General features: G+C 31.1%; 2 protein-coding genes across 5 annotated transcripts in view; one reads left to right on the top strand and one right to left on the bottom strand.

Moving 5' to 3' along the window:
- The window catches only part of LOC118200688 (protein FAM76A), a 62,843-nt gene extending 61,343 nt beyond the window's left edge, over nucleotides 1-1,500 (bottom strand). For 2 of the 3 annotated variants that reach the window (XR_015042165.1, XM_085820618.1), the window contains exon 1: nucleotides 1,241-1,500. Coding sequence is in view for 2 of the 3 variants with exons in the window: in XM_085820618.1 (XP_085676744.1) it covers nucleotides 1,241-1,321 (81 nt within the window). In the remaining variant the exon portion in view is untranslated. The remainder of the gene's footprint in view (nucleotides 1-1,240) is intronic. The other variant, XM_085820617.1, reaches the window with a different exon arrangement.
- A 779-nt stretch (nucleotides 1,501-2,279) lies between these two features.
- LOC118200689 (ADP-ribosylation factor-like protein 3) overlaps nucleotides 2,280-23,456 on the top strand; it is a 41,610-nt gene continuing 20,433 nt past the window's right edge. Inside the window, exons 1-5 of one of the 2 annotated variants that reach the window (XM_035372645.2) lie at nucleotides 2,281-2,427; nucleotides 2,640-2,783; nucleotides 17,078-17,194; nucleotides 21,404-21,454; nucleotides 21,988-22,173. In XM_035372645.2, the coding sequence (XP_035228536.1) occupies nucleotides 2,425-2,427; nucleotides 2,640-2,783; nucleotides 17,078-17,194; nucleotides 21,404-21,454; nucleotides 21,988-22,173 (501 nt within the window). In that variant the 5' untranslated portion in view covers nucleotides 2,281-2,424. Of the gene's footprint in view, nucleotides 2,428-2,639; nucleotides 2,784-17,077; nucleotides 17,195-21,403; nucleotides 21,455-21,987; nucleotides 22,174-23,456 lie in introns of both variants that reach the window. The other variant, XM_085820616.1, reaches the window with a different exon arrangement.

Here is a 23,456-nt window from a genome sequence, read left to right as displayed (position 1 = left end):
TAAATAATGGATCTAATCTGGTAGCATGATAGTTCCATTTCAGACACCTTGTACTTAATGATAACCATAAGTTTTTAACAAATTTCACAACACTGTGTCCTAAAGCAAGTCTCTTTCTTTCAAATGGCAAAAATTGTTTGACAGAATTTGATTAAACATGCCAATGCGAACTGTATGCGCAGATCATATTTGCGGTGGTGAGAAACTTTCATTAAAACCCGATATTATTTTAAGAGTCCTGTTATCGAGCTTAGTAAGCTAGTACTGAACATGCAGCAGCATGTTATAGTTGCAGCACAAGCATACATTTGTAATAGTTCATGCTGCAAATTATAATTTTTCAGAATTATTGAACGGCTGTTATACTGGGTAGGTAAGATTTCAATAAACGACAGGAAAATGGAGAAAATATCTGCTTATAATGGTAAAAACGAGACAAGAAAAACTTCTAAAAGATATCGTAATGGTGTTATGCAGCAACATGGTCAACACTGGAAGCATTCAAAATTACAAATCATTTGAGGTCAAAAAGCGAATCGAGTTCTTTTGTATTTAATAATTCTCAAATTGAAATCTTGATCATTCAAATGGCAATATATCATCTTCCTTAGCCATAATATTGTCATCACATAGCATGATTGAACATGCAGGCATATTTCTGTCCTTCTAGATGTACATACATACATTATATTTAAATAAATTTTATCAGAAATTTAATGAATTTTGCTTTTTTGGTCTGCATGGCTAAATACATCACGTGTATTTATGAAGTGCACTAAAAGTGATTCCCTAGAAATTTAAGTAGCAAATATTAAACTCCCAGCAAAATTAGATGCTTTGTTATGCTATTTCTCAAGCCAGAACCAGGCAGCCTTAAGATTTTATTAAATACTGTGATCTGTGCATAATAACGCTGCCCATACAAAACCGCAAACAGTGAAAAGCATACTAAAATTCACTCAAGACTAAAGATTAGATATCCATTATAGAAATATAGTTTTCTTACCTCCGTTAAATAAAACATGACAGATAATTACAATAAAGTATTTAAACAGATATTACAATAAAGTACGTAAAATAAGATAATTGAACTTTTAGCTTCGTAACATTAACCGTACGTGCAATAGAAAAGAGAACTCCGTAAAATTTAAACAAATCGGTACTCATCAGATGGTTCAATTATGTTTTTTAGTTGCAAACATTTTTAAAAATGACAAATTATTTTTAAAAGCTGACTTACTTTGCAAAGTTGTTGACCTTGAGATAATTCTTCGAAAGGATGACGGCTATTGCACTTGGTACAAGCGAAGAGAGCAGCCATTACTAATGATACTTCTTTTATAAACGAAGTCAGTAAAAATGAAATAAAAATAAACGTTGCACAAACATATATTTGATGTTAAAACTTGATTTCGGTAGAGCAAGTTTCTTCAGTCAAACAAGACAGGTTGCATCACAACAGAAAGACGCAATCAAACTTGGTTTACACACACAACCACAAAGTTGTAGTAATAGTATTTATTAGCTCGACAATGGAACGGTCGAGGAAACGAAGTAAAAGCAAAAAACGTCTACACACACACACACACAGATCGTATTTTATTTTCGAGTGTCAAAAGATGTAGAAACATCTTTTTTACTCTACTTCTGATAAGAATCTGGAAGGAGAAGGAAGAAGAGTATGTCAATACATATTCTTTGGTGAAAGTTTATTTGCTAGACAACATATGATGAGCGTGAAAATTTTTTCAATAGGTAAATCTTTCTCAATCTGGCTTTTGAGAAAAAGTGAATTTCGTTTTTTATTTATGAACCGTGAAGCTAGAATTGAAATTTAAATACATTAAAAATGTCATAAATGTAGTAATAGGGTAATGTGATAATCATTACAGCGTTTGCAATAAATAAACAACTGTAAAATTTGGAGTTAAAAGTTAATAAACAAAGAAGTAATATCTAATATGAAAAAATATGTTTTGCGCTACATGTAATGATATTTACTACGTTAAACAAACTAGTGCATGTACTTAATATTTGTTGGACTTAAATTCGGAGAACAGCCTTAGTTGCACTAACTTGGCTCTTTTACGGATACGGGCGACACGAGGTTAGAATATTCTAAGAAGGTTAGAATAGATGTATTTAATCATGCAGACCAAAAATCACGTGATGTCCCATACAAACTATTCTAACCTCCTTGCAAGAGCCTTAGGTGAAAGAAAGGAGTGAAAATGTCCCATACGAGCTTTTCTTTTTCTTCTATGCTTTCTTTGTCTTCGCTTCCCTCCTTTCGCTTTGATTTTATGATTTGCGTGCAGAAAGACTTGGCCGTTGCAAAACAAGTTCTATGTTGTCTGTCTGTCTGTTTTCATTATTGTACAAATAAGTATAATATTCCAAAAACAGTGCGAAATTTAGAATAATATGGTGCGTAGAATTTTTAATTAGCATTTCGGAGATTTTTTAAATAGTCCAAATTATTATAGTTTTGAATATGTTATGGAAAAATTTTATTTAATTTTGACATAAGTGGAACTTTTGTAGGCTCTCCCAATAATAAATTATTATAACCTTGTTTCTTTATTCTGTGTTTATCCAGTCTGAGTATAAATTCTTTCTTTCTTTACTATCTCTTAAAGGGTTTACTGTCTCTTCTTCGAAAATTAAAATCCGCTCCTGATCGTGAGCTGAGAATTTTGCTTTTAGGTCTAGATAATGCTGGAAAAACAACAATTTTGAAAAAGCTTGCATCTGAAGATGTTACACATATTACTCCAACTCAGGTATAAACTTTTAATACTTGACAAACGTTTTTGCAATAAAGCGTTATCCTTATTTTAATTTTAAATATTTATTTTATATTTTTGGCTACATCATTAATGTTTATGGTATTTCGTATTCAGTTATGATTCTTATACTAAAATACTCTAATATATAATGCAGCTATTATATTCAATATAATACTAATCAATGTGTATCCAGAGGATTTATCCCGATATCCAGGCTTAAATATCAACTGCTTCTTGAACTTTAGTGGAAAAAACATTTGCAGATTAAATATCTAATACATGAAACATACATGTAGTTTGTTGATTTTTTTGTTTTTCTAGAACTATATTTGAATGTGATCGGTTTTCCTTTTGCTATTTGCTTTACACAGTAAAAATATATTTAAGGGTTTAAAAGTATATTTATGGGTACACCTTGGCGGTTGTTGGCGGTACTTGGATATTGAATTTGTGCAATTTTTTGACTTGTTATTTTGGTTTGTGTAGCGGCAATTTTTGCGCCAAAACGTTTTGAAATCAGACAATGAAATAACATGAAAAAGGAAATTCATCTTTGCACTACACAAAAGAAATATACACTAACCTTATTTACAAATTAACACGTCTTCAGCCGAACAAAATTCCTTAACTGCATCTGAAAACTTTCTAAAATTATTTGAACTAGAATCTGTGTATTTGCATCACCACATAAACTCACAAAATAAGAGTAAAAAACATCCTCCGTAACGACGTTCAACTCTACGCATTTCTGACGTTTAACCATATGCATTTCCTTCCTACCAACAGAACACCTAATAATGGCTACTAAGTAAACCTTTATTTATGCACCAGTCAAGTAATGCTCTTTTCCCCTTTATTTCCAAATCGTACAGAAACTTCAAATTAAACTCCCACATTTGGCCATTTTACCATCTAAACCACAAAACAAGTAATATACTTCCTAACCAATGCATACACCACAAGCCCTTATGAATTTACCGCAATCATGCAACCGATTATGTCATAATAGTGTTTTCGTAACATTCAGCTACTCAGGCTACCATAAATGAAACAACAACTTTGCGATAATACAAGGGGTACCCTTCTCTCTACTGTAACCATTTAAGGGTGCCTCTTGGCGAAAATTGGCGATTGGCCAGCAAGGCACAATTTCAAGATGACCGCTACACAAAATCAAAATAGCAAGTCAAAGAAGTGCAAAAACTCGGTGTCCATGTACAATCTATTTTCACTTTAAAAAAAATCAGAGAATTGCACAAACTCAGCATTGCGCGGTCCCTTGATTTTGTCTATCTACACATCGGTCTATTTTCACTTTAAAAAAATCAGAAGAATGATGACATCATATAATGTTTAAACACAGTTACTCAGTATCAAAATTGGATAAGATTTGTAGCTAATCGAATCTCAATAAACTGCAACAATAAACATTTTAAATCACACAATAAAATAACATCAAAAAGGAAATACGTGTTATTGCATATACGCACTACAACAACGAGATATTGACTTAACTATATTTAGAAATTTCTGTGTCTTCAGTCTGTGGTACATAAAATTCCCTAACCTTCATTTACACCAGTCAATTAACCCTTAGCCTGTCGAGTAATTTTCTGCGAATCCCTTTAAAACTGTCGCTAATTTTGGACCGAACTTCCCGTAAAATGTTGCGAAAATAACCCTAAACCTCTGAAAATTGTCAAGCAGTTCTTTTGCTATTTCCCATCCCTCTCAGAATTTTAGATCAATTCTTCCGCCTAAAAGAGATTGATTGCGCTGTAAGCATTAGTAGATGCGAACTGTCAAGAACTTTGCGAATGAATAGCTTCTCTCTGACGGACCCTGGAAGTGCTCTAGGGTTATTGTCCACCAAATACTCAACATTTCATGAGTAAACGGTATCAGAACTAAAAGGATATTCTTTCATACAAACATCTCATTTTCGAATAAATTGCTTTTAAAATTTGCCTGTTTTCATTTTTAATTTTTGTGCATTTTATAACCAAGTTACCCAGATTTCGAAGTCACTGATTTCATTGCAGATCGATTAAATTGCATTGTAATTTATTAATAAAATCTGTATTAACTGGTACATGTTTCATTCCTTCTGTGACACTGTTACAACATTTAAATAGCATTATTTATTAGTTCTCTTGAATGTTACATTATTTTCTGATATTTTAGCATAAATTAAAAATCTTTAAAACATTAATCTTTTTCTATATTTTTTATTTGCATGCAAATAATAATGTGTTGGTTGACAGCATAAAAACTTGCTTTTTGTCTACCCAAGACTTGCACAACAAATTTGGAAATTTTTTACTCTGAAAAGTCTGGCTTTCATTTGGGATTTTCAATTTTAACGTTTTAATTTCAGTTGGTTAGTGCTTTCTGTTCGGCATAACAGTTCTGCAAGCATAAAAGTCGAATTTCAATAAATCAACCATCAGCTGAACGCTGGTAAAAAAAATCGATTAAAATAGAGTTCATGTCCTTTGCTTGTTAAGGGCTTTATCAAATGTGTGACAGCGTCGTACCCCAATCCTTTGCCTGATCTCACAATTTTATCTTGTTTTACCCCATACAAATAAAAATTTACAGTATAACCCAAATAAGATGTGCATAACATCCAAATTTTAAGCTTGCGCTTATCTGGTTTTTAAAGGCATATACTGTACAATTCTTAAACGCCCTTTGAATTTTACCATAACTTCATCAATGGAAAGATTTTTATAACAATCACAGATTAAAACAATCTGAAAACCGCCCTTTTACCTCAGAAATAATAGGCTCTAACTTTTGAAAAAAATTAAAGTTTTCATCGTTTTCTTTTACCTTCTTTTCTCTATTGGAGATATGAAAATAATGTTTAATTTTTAAAAATCTGTCTCTACACATTAATTTCTTTATCACTTCGTTGCCAAGTATAGGATTCTGGGACCAGTAATCATTCATTCTAGGTAAATGCATAATGCTCATTATGAAAAAAAAAAAAAAAAAAAAAAAAAAAAAACCATTATAAAAGCCCATATCTCATTTATGGAGAGTATAGGTTGCCAGCTTCCATCTTCAACACCATGATTTTTTGCACAAAATTATGCATATTTTTTTGTATTTTTTTCTAATTACTTCACAGTATTCATTGGGCATAAGTAATTTGAAATAATCTAAAGCAGATGATCCAGTTGGCAAATCATGAGATGGCCGCAGGTGAGGAAGAGAAAAATCCAAATTTTGTGTCCTTTTATTTATATAGTTCCTCCAGTCTGGTTAAAAGGTATCACAAAGAGAGTCCAAATTTTCACCACTTTGTAAAACAGATTGTTCTAAATTATCACTATGTTCGATTTCATTGTCCTCATTATTTTCATGTCCATCATCTTCATCGGATTCAACTGTTTCTGCAAATAATATGGCCTTTATTTCTTCTTGTGTTAATATATTACATCTTCTGAACATTTTGCGATGAAGCTACAGAATAGCAGAAAGATATTTTTTTTACCTGAGGAAGAAGCAAAATGAGTGGTCTATACATAAGTCACCTCGCCTGGGAGCGATGATGCTAAACAAAGGAGAGCGAACATGCATTCAGATAAGAAAGGTACTTTAGTTGCTTCAAAAAAATGATTGACATGTCTCTTAACAACTTGTGAAACCAATGATCCATACACTAACGTATGTGGAGGGAAGAAGCACTAGGTAGAAAATAAACGAGGCGTTTGGTGTTGCCTGAATGAATGGGCGTTATGGGTGACTTCGATGCAAAAGAGTTAAAGGATGACTGGGGATTAGGACACCCACTTCCCAAATCCTGGTAGTGACGAATTATCATCCACCAGCTTTTAGTTTGGGCATCACTGTAGTCATTAGGTTATTTTTTAAGACATGAGAAATGCAGTGCCTTTGCTGGGACTTGAAGGCCTGGAGCTCTTTAATGCATGTTTAGTATGCTTCCTGTTACCCCACGAAGGCATATGGAAAGAAAGGAAAAATTACCTTTTAAGTGTATCAAGGCTTCACAAAATAATTATTTTTTGCAAGTTGTGATTGTTGTTTTTTTCTAAAATTTTATAAAAATAAATTTCGGAATCTTATTAAATATTTTACATTTTAGACAAACAAAAAATGCAATAACTGTACTTAAACAAAATGTTTTAAAATAAGTAAAAATTAAATTTATAAAAATTTTTAAAATATATAAAATGTTATCAACTTCACATAACAAAAAAATTTAACTGTGCAGTGCAGTTTATACCAAAAGTTGTCATACATTATTTTTTGTTTTTTTCACATAAATTGTTCTTCTAGAACAGCGCTGTCTAATTTATCATAGCTCCCGGGCCATATTTTCTTCACCAAACATTTCGGAGGCCAAGAAGGTTGATAAATTAAAAGTCAGTTTATGTTGATTAAAAAAATATTTTATTTATACTAAAATGAAAACTTTAAAATATTCGTAATATATTAATGAGAAAATTGTGGTTGTAATTTTTTAGCAATAATATCTTTTATGTCCACATCAATATTTGTTGTGGCAAGTATAATTATATCTTCAATCTTTCAAACTGTTTCTATATTTTGACTTTATATATTTCATATCAGAGTATACACGCTTGCAGATATATGTACTTCCGAACATTGATACAATTTGAAGTCCAAAATCTCTCAATTTTGGATATTTCTCTTTATCTAAAAATTTGAATATTTCTACTCCAGTTACTCCATGAGATGTAAAAATGGGTCAGCCTGCAGGTCGCATAATTCTATTTGATATTTAAGATCAACAGAGTTGATATCAATATTAATTGGATCACAAAATAAATCAATAGACGGTTAACATCAAATTGAGAAAATCTTTCATTGAAATCTGTAATTAGCATATCCAATTTTGGTAGAAATGTTTTAAAATTCACATCTATATTACATTCCTTTATTTCTTCATGGATTTCTTTGCAAGATTCAAAATTAAATAAATTATATTGCTCCAAATTAAACCTTAACAGTTTTAATTAGTTTTTAGATCCAGTAACATATTTATAAAGGCAACACACATTTTGATCTTGTTCTTGCAAGGGTTTATTCAAAATATTTAAATAATTTGTAATGTCAGTTAAGAAAGCAAGTGAATAAATAAAATTTTTATCAACTAAATTTGCTGTTAAATTTTCATCGATGGCAATTTCTGTGAGAAAAAGGTGAACTAGTGTAAAGAATCTCCTCAAGCACTTTCCAGCACTTAACCAACGAACGTTACTAAGTAAAAGCAGATCTCCATACTCAGTTTCCAATTCATTCAAAAATGTTTTAAATTTTCGTTGTGTAAGAGAACAATTTCCGCCTCGAATTAAATTAGTAATTTTGCAAACCTTACATTTTTTAGTTGTAGGGATGAACCACATAATGCCTCCTGATGGATAAATACAGTGTGACATACGACATGTTATTCCTTCTTTTTGCAAAAGTCTCGCGAGCCCAGTATAGCTCGTCATAGCTCTAGCACCGTCAGTTACAATAGCAGTGCACTTGTCAGATCCGCCATACTGCTCTACTGAACATTTTAATTGTCTGTAAATATCTTCACCTTTTGTTGTTCCATGTAATGATTGTAATTTTAAAAGTTCTTCTGTATAATTATAGTTTTCATTTACAGTTCTTATAAAGATAAGTATTTGACATGTTTTGGAAATGTCTGCGCTTTCATCCAATGCTACCGAAAAATAGCAGCAACTATTGATTAGGTCTTCTAATTTATTAGTGACATGCATGCTAATCTCATTTATACGTTGGCTTACAGTCTGGTGAGAAAGCAATACTATTTGAAATTTTCGCACCATTTCATTGTCATTAAATGCTTGAGCCATTTTTATGGCACATTTTAAAATGAATTCTCCATCCAGAAATGGTTTCTTTGCCTTTACTATTTCTAAACAAACTTCAAACAATGCAGATACAGATGCTTCTTGAAATTTTGGTTCTTGATTAAAATAAATCCTTTGATGATCCAGCTGCTTTTTCATATTTTTCACTAGTGGTATTTTCATGTCTCGCATGTACGAATGATACCTTTTTCATGCATGGAAAGATAATGGCACTTCAAGTTATATTCTTGTAATTCCTATGATTTGTAAACATTCCAAACACTGTGTTTACCATTCTTGTTCAGAATAAATAAATAATCTATCTCCCAGCGATCTTGAAATTCTCGATTTTCGAGGTCTATTTTTCTTTTATTAGTACCCCTCATATTCAATAATTATTTTAATTAATAAAGAAATATGAAATTAAGTTAATAATATTATAACACAGTAACCCCTCAACAAATTATAGACAAGACTGCACTCGCACGATTGCATGAATCAACCAAATAGCGCAGGGTAGTGTGCACATCACGTGCGTCAACCATAGATAAACAACAACCAACCACAAATATAATATGTGGCGCCAACGTTGAGCCAACCATCATCAGACGTTAAACAGATTGCTGCTGTATTCAGCCAGGTTAAGTGAAGTTACGTAAACTAAATAGTACCTATTTTAAATTCAAATTAGATTTAAATTTTCACATAGTAAAATAATTTTAATATTAATAATAATAATTTAGTAACATAAATTTATTCATAGTGAAATATACTCGCGGGCCGTAAAAATAATTTGGCGCGCCGCCAGTTGGACAGCCCTGTTCTAGAAGATTCTAAGGCCAAGCAATGATTTAAAAAATAATGTTTACATAAGATTTAGAACTAAATTCCTTAAAGGTATCTAGTTTAAGGTTATTGTAATTAATTCTGTGATATGTTGTATAGTGAAAGATCTTGTTATGGAAGTATTGTTCATTGTGTTGAAAGCTTGTTCTGTCTAACATAAGAAGTTCAGTTAATAACATTCACAGAAAGGCTAATGTAAATCAAAATAAGTTTATGACATACGAGATGTTTTTTTTGGGGGGGGGAGAGGAGGGGGTATAAATAAACAAGCAAACAAAACTAATTTTAACTTTAGAACTTTCCAGACTTTTTTCAGTTTTAGAGCTAACTGGTTTAAATTTAGAAACAGAAAAATCAGCTAGTTTATTTTCTGTTTAATGTCAGTTTCATATTAAATCTAAGTATGTGATCTCAATTTTGAAACAAAACGTAAGTCATCAGTGAAACCTTGTGTAGGAAATAGGATTTGTGTTTCTACAAATTCGAGCCATTTTCCTGACATTTTCTGTTGGATATCTGTGTCACAGATTTATATCCTTTTGAATAGAACCCTTGGTTCATAACACCCAGATGTCAGAAAAGAGAGTCAGCATGGCCTTTCATATTTCATCTGACTTATTGCACTTTTTTCAGTTTTAGAAAACATTTTCTGTTCCACTGTCTACATTTTTATAACTACATTATAGCAGTTTCATCACCAAAGATAATTGTTTTCTTGGATTTTTTTACTTTAAGTGATAATATAGTAAATTTTTAATTTTTTTAAAATTTTTTATTCTTTATTTTCTATATTGTTTTGCTTAGTTATTAATTTATTGTTTTTAAAATTGTAATTTTATAGTTTATTTTGTGTTTAATGTAATTTGTAGCTGCATCTTGTAATTAAGTGCTTATTTGTTGCATAAAATTATAGATATTTTAATTCTGAGCACAACAGTTTTGGAATCGTAAAAATAGGTCAGTTAGAACTACAGATATTGGCAATTTTGTTCCTAAGGTGCCCTAGTGATAATTTTTTTTTACCAAGTTGGCAATATTTGGCAACTTTCTGGAAGATTCACGAAAGAACATTTTTAAAGCTGTACAATTGATTCATCTAGAAGTTTCCAGAGCCCCTGCTGCATGTTAGAGAACTGGGGAGCTCTGTGAAGTATATGTGAGACTTGGCAGTTAGCTGATCTACCTGTTAGGGTTTTGCCCTCAGAGTGTTTTGAGGAATTTTACAGTTTATTTTATGTGTTAAGAGGGAACTGCTGAATTCTTCTGGAATTGTTTCCAGCCATTATTGTGCTATGTGTACTATTACTGCGCCTATTTTCCCATTAAATTGTTCATTTCTTCCTTCTTATTTGGACTTATTATTCAAAGGAACATCAACAATCTCTTAGTTCACAACAGTATCTAAAAATTACTAATTGATCAGTTTTGATCCTTTATTAACTTTGTGACAGATGCATTTTCACTTTTGTCGCCAGAATGTTAGCTGAAGTGCTGCCATAGGCAGTTGTTTCTTTAATGATCAGTTAATAATTTGAATGTATGATTTTGTGGATCTGGATTGCATAAGTGTTGTTGGTTAATATAACAATAAAATAATCAGCAGCCTCCTTGTATAACTCTCATCATCAATTGATTATTGACCTCCTTTGAATCTCCCAAATTGTTTATGACACTATAAGTAACTTCGAACATTGATCACCATAAATTTCTGATTCCTAAGCTTGACTCAATTTCATATTAATACAATGCTTATCAAACCCGTCTGTCTTAAAAATGATAGTGCATATACAGAAAGCTCCAAAGGATAGCTGCCAGACTAAACAGGAATATTTGGTAAATTAAATGTCTGTTGTCAGATTCACTGCTGTGCAGCATTAGCTTCTGTACCTTGCTATGAAGGTACAGTGGCTCACAAAAATGATCAGGCACTTTGAATTTTGTATTCTTTAATGAACATAAAAACTAAAATAAATTAAAACAAAAAGAAAGGCTTTATTTTAATTATATATGAATTTCACATTTTTTATAGTAATTACATTTTCAAAAGGATGAAAATTAAATTCAAAAATCAATACCATTTGTTTAATGAAGAAAAATATTCTCACAAAAATAATCAGACATTTTTAGTAACAGCCAAAAATGACAAAAACTTACATTGCTTTTGCTTCTTAATATCTTTTGGAATAACCTTTACACTTGATTACTTCATTTAACCTTTCGGGCATTGACTTTTGGACAAGTTTTTTTGCTTTTTCTAGACATATTTTATGCCAGTCCTCTTGAATCGCTGCTTTCAGTTGCTGCTGTGACGATATGCTTCTGTTTTTGAATTTTCGATTCTAGTTCCTGCCAAATATGCTCAATAGGATTAAGATCTGGTGATTGGGGTGGTGCCTTAATTACTTCTGGACACGTATATAACAGCCAGAGTCTAACACTATGCACAGTATACATTGGATCATTGTCCTTTTAGAATTTAAAATTATTTTGTATATTAAGTTTTTATTCTAACGATACCAGATTTTGCATCAAGATGTCAAGGTATTTATACTACCATCTATAAACTCTATATTACCAACATCTGAATATGCCATAGATCCCCCATACCATGACTCCTCCTCCATGTTTAACACTTGGTACTATATTTTGCTTCCAAAACTCTTTGGGTCTTCTCTAACACCAACACTCGTCCATCTGAGCCAAAGATGCTAAATTTGCTTTTATCAACAAACAACACTTATTTTTTCCCAGTAATCGAGTGTCTTGTTTCATTGATTTTGCCGAAGCGAGTCGAAGTTTTCAGTTTTTTTACTGACATAACATTTTTTTCTTGCTACTCACCAATGATATCCAGTAGATCACATTACTCTTCTTAATGTTTCTGGATTTACACATATTCCATATAATTCATGAAGTTCTGCAACAAGTTTAGGAGCACTCAGTCTTGGATTCTTTTTAATATTTCTTAGATATATAAAGCATTTCATTCCATGAGGTAACTTAGATGGTCTTCCAGGTCTTTGTTTGTTTTGAATACGATTCTGTTTCTTGTAATGCTCAATAATATCAAAACTCTAGAATCACTTAAATTAAGTAAATAAGTAATCTTTCTAATAGATTTTCCTTTCTTTTGGGGCAAATCAATGAATAATCTGCAGATTTCTAACGATGTTTCATTTCATGACCAAGCCATTGCAATAAAACAGTAAAATATTTTCTAAAAAGAAAATTCAAATTATAAAAGCAAATAATTTTTAGATTTTTGCCTTCCTTCTTTATCCAAACTAATTCTATAAAATTTTGTTTTTTATGTATTGCAGACAAGTTTAATTAGAAATTATGAAAATGTCCGATTAATTTTGTGGTATCTTTTTTTACCATTTTAACATAAAATGCTATTTTTTAAATTTACTATTTCATTTTTTTCAATTTATTTAGTACAAAGAGAGAGTTAAAATATGTATTCAGGGGGAAAATATTCTTCATTAGATTATTGCAAAGCTTTTCTCCTATTACTTAAAAAAGTAAAAATATGTCATGCCCGATCATTTTCGTGATACACTGTAAGTAAATCTGGAAACTTTTAAACAGACCTCATGCATATAATGATTAAAAGCAGTCTAAAATTTTTGAAAGATGTTTCTAATTTCAAAACATGTTTTAGTGAGTGTTAGACTTTTGATGGGCTGTTTGCTGTTATTTAATACATCACTAAAACAAGTATTTAAATCTTAAGTAAAATTATGTTTCGAAATTGAAGACAAATGTCTGCTAACAACAATACAGATAATTTCTAATGGCATATCTTACAGCATTTTATGTTGTTGGAACTAACTGAATGAGAAGCAAACAAACTTTCAAGTAAAACAAACTAACTTTTCAAGGAAATATAAATTTAATTAAGTGGAAACTAAACATGATTGTTAGACCTTTTTTAAAATTTAAATAAAAAACAGTTACAGGGAAGAAACTTGTTTTAATAATAGGTTAATTGAACTAGTTAACAGAAGCTCAGAGAATATTTTATAGATGTTAATAATATATTGGGCCATTTGTTAAGCTCTGCAGTTTTTTTTATGATAACTACAAATGAAGCAGAAAAACATAAGAAAATTTCATTGAATCAATAAACATCTTATGTTCGACGACTCATTACCATCTGTTTGGCAGTTGGAAAATTCATTTTTTAAAAAAGTAATTAGAAAAGATAAAGTAAGTTTGTAAAGAAGCTGTCAGGCGCTATTTGATAGTCTCCAAAGAAATGAACTCCAGACCATTCAGAGAATAAAAATCAATGCACCAAGAAGGAACCATCCGATTGCTTTGAAATTTTGTATGCTTAAATGTTTTGACCAAAAAATTTGGTATCCAATGAATGAATAGTGTGATCTCCAGTGCATCGGAACTATGCATCCAGCAGCTGTATATAAGGAGATGTTCTTGAACTAATGTTAAAAATTTCCGTTGCATTGTGATATGAGATACCTTTCAACGACTGGAAAAAAATGCCTCACCGCAGAATTCGAGCTCGTTATGTGCAACTATAAGAGTTTGAAAGAGGTTGGATTGAAAGAGGCAGGTTGGGCAAATTGGAGAATCGCTCATCATATAAGTCGGAGCGATGCGGCGATCAGAAGATGCTGGCAAGAATGGTTGGATAATGGCCAATTTCAGCGTCATGAGGTTAGCGGTTGACCTAGGACCACAATAGATCAAGAGGACAGAGTGATTGTCAGATCAGCTGTTACAGTACCTAATTCATCGTTATCAACCATCAGATCTACGACTCGCATACGAGTGTCCACCATGACCATTCACAGATGGTTGATAGAGTGAAATCTATGCTCACACCGACTGTTGCGCCACCTGCCACTCATGCACACTATCAAGCCAGATTACAGTGGTGCTTGGTTTGGTCAGATTGGAGTGATGCTAACTGGGGGCGTATAGTTTTTAGCGACAAATTCCACTTCCAACTGTGTCGTGACGATCATGGAGATCATGGCTCTGGAGAGGCCCAGAGTAGTGTGCCAATCCTGCTTTCACTATTGCAGCCACACAGGCCTTCAACCAGGAGTTATGGTCTTTTGTGCCATTTCTCTTGATAGCTGGACCCCTTTGTTCATCATTAGAGGTGCATTTACAGCACAGCGGTACGTCAGCAAAATTCTGAGGCCTATTTTGCTACTGTTCCTTTTGCAGTACCCTGGCCCTATTTTTAAGCAAGATAATGCCAGATCACATATGCCACGTGTTGCTATAAATGGTATTACAGTTATGATGGGAAGGTGAATGCATCTACCAGGGTATGTTGATAACCTAGCCTGAAAATTGGAACAAATTTGGCAAGCAATACTGCAGGAGGCCATTAGGAAGCTTCATCAGTCTATGCCATGCCATGTGGTTGCTTGCATCCAGGCTTAGAGATGGGTCAATGTCTTATTGAGCTCCTTACTTTGTTACTATGTAACTCTGAAATAAATCATTCTATTGTTCTGACATTTTAATCATTTTCTATTCTGTACATAATATTCGTATCCACCAATGTTTGTCCCCATTGCACAATTCCTTCTTGGTGCATCGATTTTTTTTGTTATAGAGTGTAACAAGGGGAGAAGGTCTGGTGAATATCAGGTATGTGACACAAAACATTCCAGCCTTATCACAGAACAACTCTGCTTTTTGAAGGAGAAGAATTTGTTGTAAATTTCTTGCAAAATGCACTGAGCATACTTATAAGATTAATTACTGTCCAAAATTTTAAAAGTCTTAAATGAACAGCAATGATTGCCTTATATTTCCATGTATAAGGTAAGAATTTTGAAAACTTTAGAAAAAGGTGCTATGAAGCCTTGCTAGCTAAATTACGTGGGTCGGCTAATATGCGATTCCGCTAATGTCACAAAAAAATGTAAGTACTTTTCCTTAATCGGGGCCAAAATATAGCTTTTTTAAATTTCTTTAATTTATATTTCTTAATGAAAAAATTAATTTTAAATGAAATAAATTAATATATTATGAAAATGAGTTGTTTTATTTTCATAATTATATTTATATTGGTGTTTTCTTCCTCCACTCTTGAACTTATTTTTCGTTGCTAAGCAGCCATACTGTAATTAGAATTTTCCTCAAACATAATCACCTACAGTTTAAAATTTGTCACATAAAAATATCTCTTCGTGCTCATCTCTCACACAAAATAAAATGACATAGATAATAAAATTAGCACAGATATCACAGATCATATACAAGACAAATTAATGGGAAAATGTACTGGTTTTAGATAGGATTAACAAAATAAAAACTCTCATTCGCCTGGCATTTTGCTTTACAACAGTTTGATTGGGATATATTTCATCCATTTTAGCTGTTTGGCAGTATTTTTGTCCTCATGGCATGGATTTTCATACAGTGCGTCAGAACAGATTTAAAAATAATAATAATAATAATAATAATAATGTGTACAAGATATTAAAAGAACCAATGTTTATTTTAAAAGTAAATATTAAAATTGCAAGTGTTGGTTAATTTGTGCGTCTACATTGTGTTACTATGCAAACTAATACGCGCCGAGTATTGATAACGTAAACAGGGTAATTTATTGTTATATATATGTAGATGAGAGAAAGTGAATTTGTAAATTTTAGATAGTATTAGACAACTTTAAAATTGACACTTTTATTACTTATGTCATTTTCTTCCACTTAGAACTTAACTTGGCTGTTTGAAATGAAATTTACACTCAAAATTACTCACGAGAAAAAGCGATACATTTGAACAACCGTGTAATGTCCACACCTGCATTTTAGTGATGTAATTTTAGCTAAAAATGTAAGGATATTAAGTGAGTGTATATGATGTAGGGTATTTAATATGCTATTAATGTTATAAACTCTTAGTAAAACAGTTAAACATTTACACATCTATTAAATGACTGCAAAATAAAGATTATACAATATATATGATGAAGATATGAATGAATGTAAGCAAATACCAGTATATAAAAAAATTTACAGCAGTACTTTTAACCAATTATGGTTAAAATTATGTGGTTGTAGAAAGAATTTGATTATATAGTAGTCTAATAATGTTATTTCTTTTCAGTGTATGCATAATTAGCATATCGCTTTATAGAAGATCAAGATGGCATTGATGTTATTGTAATTTCACAATTCTTTAAACTACAGCCCTAAGTTAAACTAATATGTGAATTCTCCACCTCCATTTTTGTAATTACAAGTTAAAAATTCACTTCAATTAGAAAAATATAGTTATGCATTATATAGTCTGTAATATGAAAGTGATTATGCCATCAGTCATGAAAATTACCAGAAATATGAAAACTTAAATTTAGTTGATTATTGTAGCTCTTTTGGATTCTCCCAGAATTTATTATTATTATTGTATGCTTTAGAAAAAAATTGCATCTTAATTGCTTTGAACATACATAAATTTGCCTGTGTAATAATAAGATTTAATTTCAAAAGTTTCATTTCTTAAATGTTTTAATATAAAAATTTCTTGAAATGTAATTCTTGCTTTTAGATAACAAAATTTATTGTGGTTTTTCTTTTTTATATATAGGGTTTCAATATAAAAAGTGTTCAGTCAGAAGGTTTTAAATTAAATGTATGGGACATAGGTGGTCAAAGAAAGATTCGACCATACTGGCGTAATTACTTTGAAAATACAGATGTCTTGGTAATTATATAAAATTAACGATTAAAAATCTTTATACTCCTTTAACACATTCGCTGCTGATCATATGCTTATATGTGATATATTGGTACCTTTTAATAGCCATTCATGCACCAAACATGTGGTGAGGTGTATGTTAAGCATTTTTTCACGTGATAGTCAGCTTCTTACATGAAAAAGTTTAGTTTTAGAAAACTTAGTTAAAACAAGTTAGTTTCAGATACCTACAATGGCACTGAATGGGTTAAAATATTTATTACTAGTAAGCAGAATATTTTAAAATGGTTATGCAGCATATAATTTTGTAATAATTTACATTGCATTTCTAAGTCTTACTTGCTCTAGCATATGCACTTAGTTCAGATAGCTTTTGTGTGGTTTGCAATATGGATACCAGACATTTAGCTGTATTTATCTTTGTATGCTAAAACATATGATATGTGAATGTTTGATAACTTCAGAAGCTGTTCTAGATTCTTCCATTAAAGATAAGAATTTTATTTCTTTTCTGATGAATGCTTTCTGTATTTTTGAGGGAGAGCTGAAGAAGGCAAACATGTTTTTATATGTCGGTTTGGATTCCGAGACTGCATCTAAATTTTGTGATGTTTATCAGCAAAATGATAGAATAAATGGCTACTTGATACTGTTCTTCAAGCACTTGCCTTCTTACTTATCAGAATTTATTTGAAGAATTACAGAATTTATTAGGCAAAAACAAGCTGCAGATAATAATAATCTGTTTGCTGCCAGTTTAAATTTGATTATCATTTATTAGCCACCAAAAATTGATAAACTAGATTTCATAGCCCAAAGCCACCAGTATATTGATGGGTACCATATAGCCAACAAGTACCACTGAAATTAGTGACTTTTAAATTATTGAAGAAATTTATAATGAACACAAAGTGGATGTGAAATCATCCAGTTCTCAAAAGCAGTGATGGATTAAATAAAAATATATGTGAAAATAATCTCTTTTAAAGCAACTAAGACTTTGCAGTGTGTAAGTATGTACTTAAAGGATACTTGATATGGATGAGACTTCTTCTTAACTTCTTAATTTTGATGCTGAAAATGAGGTTTAAAGATGAGTGTCATTGCTTCCTGTATTTAACAGTAATTTTTGTTAGTCATTTTATTTGTCTAAATTTAGATAGATTTAAGTGTATTTTGATAAAAGAGCAATATTTTGCAGGAATGTTGATCCAACCAACTTTTTATCACCAGTGGTTGTGTGGTTAAAATTGCTGAACACTGGTATTTTGATTCAAGTTCTGGTTAATGGGTTAGCTTCATGGGTGTTGTTTTCATGATTTTCCGTGTGTATAACATAAGTACAAGCCAGTATTCTGTGTAAAATTCTCTACAGACGCATATTAGTCATAGTTCAGATAGCCTTCATGTATTTTGCAGTTCCATGCAATCAAAAACAGATTTGTTTTATTGTTGAAATAAAGTGTTGAGAAATTTTTAATGTTTTCTTAATAAGGAAGGTACAAGTCTCATAATAGTTTAAGGTTGTGTGTATTAAAGGTTTTCTTTTTTTTTTATGTTACTTTATTTTGTTCTCAACTTCTGAACTTTTATGAATTTATAAAATATGTTTAAAAGTTATGTAATTTAATACATCATCAGAGAAGTGTCTCATGATGCCTAAACAAAAAAGTTGGTACTTGCATACTATTGCAACCATCTTAGTAGAAGTAGCCAAATTTTCAGAAAGTGTCAAACTGCAGCAGCAATGTACATAACCATTCTTCTGGCAACCATGCTTATAGCAATCATTTCAGTCAAGCAAGGCTGCCATTTTTGTATGCGTTCTGTTTTGTTGCATTCCAAGTTACAATGGTTTTTATACATAAATCCTGATATTTTTTGCCTTAATTTCAAAGTATGAGATAATGGAATGTGCCAGCAATGGAAGAAACTACAGTAAAATTTTAGCAGCAATAAAGAATTTTGCTGAAATTTTTTAAAGAAAACAACGACAAGTAGCATTTTTTTTAGATAGTCGCTGTTGCCGAAGATTGCACAAAGCTGAGTCTCTGCAATTGTATGATTTTTTTTCAAGTGAAAATAGATTGTTGTGTACTTCAGGAGAAGAATAACACCCCCCCCCCCAAAAAAAAAATTACAGAAAAATTTAAAGAATGTAAGTGTTTTATTTTTTTTAATGTAGGACATAATCCTTATTTAATAATTCAAACTTACATTTTAAATTGCTAAAGTAAGTTTTCTTTTCTTATGTTCATAATGTTTACCAAACTTACTATAATATCATTAGTTTGGGAATCTTTCTAGAAATAAAAGGCACGAAAACCACAAGTTTGCACATGCTAAGTAACATTTACATTTTCATCTGTAAAAAATTGCCAAATTGCACCAAGGTGGTTGTGATAGTATGTAAGTACCAAAAAGTTTTATCCTTCCCCCCCCCCCAACTTGTTTTCTTTCTGCTTAAAGTTTTATGACAACTTTGAATTATCATTTGAGTGCCTAATTGGCTTGTGACATTGCTGCAGTTTCTTTTTTCTTTCTCTCTCTCATGCTTCCCCCTTTTTATCTGTTTTATGAAATTGGTTTGTGGTCAGTTTGTAGCAATAAAGGTGTGCTATAAATTGCAGAAGCTGTTATTAAAATATGCAACGAAATCCATTGTAAACATTGACATCCATGATTTGTCGCTAGAATTTTTTGTTCAAATATTACAATTTGAAGCATTTTGAATTATAATTTACTTTAATAAATTAATGTAAGATGTTTATTTTTCATGCATTTTTTTGTCACGTATTCCATAGCCTGAAAATCAAGAGAGGGGTATTATGTGGTTTGTGTAGAGTTTCAAGGGAAGGAAAGGAATACTTGAATGGAAAGCATGTGTGAATGAATGTACTAATATTATTTCTAGCTACTCTGTTAAATTGTATTTTTTTTTTTATTATTATTCTACATTTCATACTATTATGTTATTGAACACTTTACAGTCAGTCTCCAGATACTTTGTTTTGAGGTTCTTTCAAATTCATCTTTGCTAATAAATTTTTGATTCTTTCTGATTATCCACAAAAAGCATTTATAAGGCAATATGTAGTGTCATGAAAACAATTATGTGGCAACCCATGACATCATCAAAGTGTATTTATGTGGCAACCCAGGTATGCTTGCAACAGATGTGCATTTCAGTACATGTAAATTTCCACCTTTCAAATTTAATGGTTCTTTTTCTGAGTGTATTTTTTCCCCTTGGTAACAAATTGTGATGAGACTGTGGAGTTTGCCAGCTGACGAAAAAGAAAGCATTCCATTTCATCAGAAGTAATGCCGAAGTTGTAAAGCAGAAACAGATTGCTGTATAATAGGGGATAACAACAGTGTGTGCAATGCTAAATTAAATGCAGTTCTCTAATGCTTTTTTGGTACTTTTCTGTTATTTATTGGGGGACAGGATTCAGAAATGTATGTTTGTATGTGTTTGTATATGCATATATATATATATGTGTACCTACACACATATACACTTATTCATATATACACAGATTTCTAAATCTGATCCTGGTAGTAGAAAAGTACTATTGTAAACAGATCACTGTATATGTAATGAGAACAGTAATGTAAAAATGAAAAAAATTACATAAGGATTTCTTGAAAGAGATTAATGTTTATCTCCTGCCTTTTTAAAAAATCTGTATTAATTCATTACTATTTTATAGAATTCTTTGCACAGCTATTTAAAAAATGGCTATTGGGCTTCACAGATTAGCTTGGTAAAAAATTAATTGCCAGCAAGTTGGTGACTTTTTTTTGGGGGGGGGAGGTGGCTACAGATAATTATAAAGTATAAAATTTTCTTGTTTCTGGAAATATCCAATCAGACTTGGTTTAACTCAAAATTGTTGTAGCTGCCATTTATTCCACCGTAAAATGACACTGGCAACCTAAATTTTACAGTATAACTACAATTAATGTTTTCTTAAAAGAAAAAAGTGGAAACTATGTTTTATTTGAACTGACAATGATATTTTTATAAAACTTTCTTATGAATAAGTTGCAAGAAACAGTGGACAGCAGTGATTTCAGTTTTATTGCAAAAGCACAATATTCTAATCACATGCTTTGAAATGACTATATGTTATTTGTATTTCTTAATGTTTTAAATTTGTATGTTTTTACAATTATGTTATGCTTAATAATATATTTTCTTTTTACCAGATATATGTTATTGACAGTGCTGATAGGAAACGATTTGAGGAAACAGGTGTGGTAAGTCAGAAACCATTTATTTTATCTTGACCTTTATAATATCATCTGAATTTTATAGATTTGAAAGATTCATTGAACTAATATTTTTATACAAAAAGTTATTGGATGTATTTTTAAAACGTTTTGTGTGCTGATAACTTAATCTTGTTTTCATCAGTATTTAGAAGTATTTAATATATTTCAAATACCAACCACTTCACATAGACCTTCAAACTCTACCAGTTAACGAATTTTAGATTATTTTGAGAATTATTTAAAGCATAAAAGTAACTTTGTCACAAACAGTGTTAACTTTTGTTGTTACTGTAAAAAAAATTAATATGACTTTTTACATAACAATGTTGATGATTATCCTGTATACCTAAGCCTATCAATAAATGACAGGTTTAGTAATTTCTTACATTGTATTTTGTTTGTTTAATTATATGCATTATAATACTACAATTTTGCACTAACATCAGATTGTAAAGTGTATTGATTTCAGTCTTAAAAATGAAGCATGTTTTAATTTTTTAATGAGATTTCATTTTTAGGAATTAGCAGAACTGTTGGCTGAAGAAAAGTTAGCCGGTGTTCCATTGCTTGTTTTTGCTAACAAACAAGATTTATTCAATGCTGCTCCTGCCAGTGAATTAGCAGATGGATTAAATTTACCTGCCATTCGTGATCGTTCTTGGCAAATACAGGCTTGTTCTGCACTGACTGGCGAAGCTTTAAAGGTTTGTTTCAGAGTCTTAAATTTGTTTTAACCATTTTAGTGACAAGATTTTGTACAACAATAACTATTGCCATTTGCCAACTTCATTAATTCATTCTTCTCATTTGTTGAAGGTAACTTTAAATTTGTATATATTATATCATAAATTATGAACAGATAAATAAAAGAAAAACTCTAATAATAATTAGTTGTAAAAGTAATGAAGTGAATCCATAAAAATATAAATGAAAAAAAATTAGGAAAAGGTTAGATTCACAAGTGATCCTATTTTATATGTTTTTACCTATAACTTTGTTGTATGAACCATATAATATTAATGCGTGCATACGGGTTCGTTATGAAATGAATGCACAAGTCTGATGAAAAAGGAACAAAAATTTATTATTATCACAACAAAAATTCTTAAATTTTCTCAAATTATCATGCAGTATTACAATATCTCACAGTAGTTTCCTTTTAACTACTCAAATGTCCAATAGAACGTAATTCAAAACAGCTAAAGAATGCCAATCCGCGAATTCGCTACAATCAACAAGAGCAGTTTTCTAAACAACAACAAACTAAGCAACTACTACAAACTGAGATGTTTTCCTACTTTTATAAGATTTTAAAAATCACGCGCTAGAATTTTCTAGTACTTTCTCGAAATCAAAAAGAGATATTTATTTAATTTAATGCACGCGCTCTTGTATTTTCAATTTTCCGGCTTAGCTTTCTTTTAATATTCGTCACGCGCTGCCCTGGGCGAGAAATAAAACTATTTAATTTATAATTGAACTAACATTAGCTTTTTAAATACCAAATTCGTAACACTGCCCCCTTCCCAAGGACTGCACGTCCCGGGCAGTACAATCCCTGGACAGGAAGCTAAACTTACAACTGTGACATAAATGCATTAATAAGCATTACATTACAATAATAAACAACATGAACAATAAATGCAATACATAAAACAAATCAAATGCTATCAAATACTAAATACAAATCAAATCAAATACACATTTAAAAACAAAATGAACCATGGTCTTATACTATTTACAATTATTTACATTACGAACTATGGCCATTGTAGTGAGCTAACATGTCGTAATAAACGACTTTAGGTTTAGAGTTTGAAGACTTACGGATCATGACGTCATTCAGTCTCTTCAGGACTGTATATGGACGATCCGAAGGTGACTGTAATTTAGAACTGAGTTCTCTTCGTTGAATCGGATTCCACAACCACACCTTGTCTCCTTGTTTGAATTTATGTCCAGTATCTCTCGTGTTGTATGTGGTTTT

The sequence above is a fragment of the Stegodyphus dumicola genome, chromosome 7, assembly GCF_044657685.1.
Source record: "Stegodyphus dumicola isolate Sdum_Otavi_A_Nest chromosome 7, ASM4465768v1".
Lineage (NCBI taxonomy): Eukaryota > Metazoa > Arthropoda > Arachnida > Araneae > Eresidae > Stegodyphus > Stegodyphus dumicola.
This window is presented reverse-complemented; position numbering and strand designations above follow the sequence as displayed.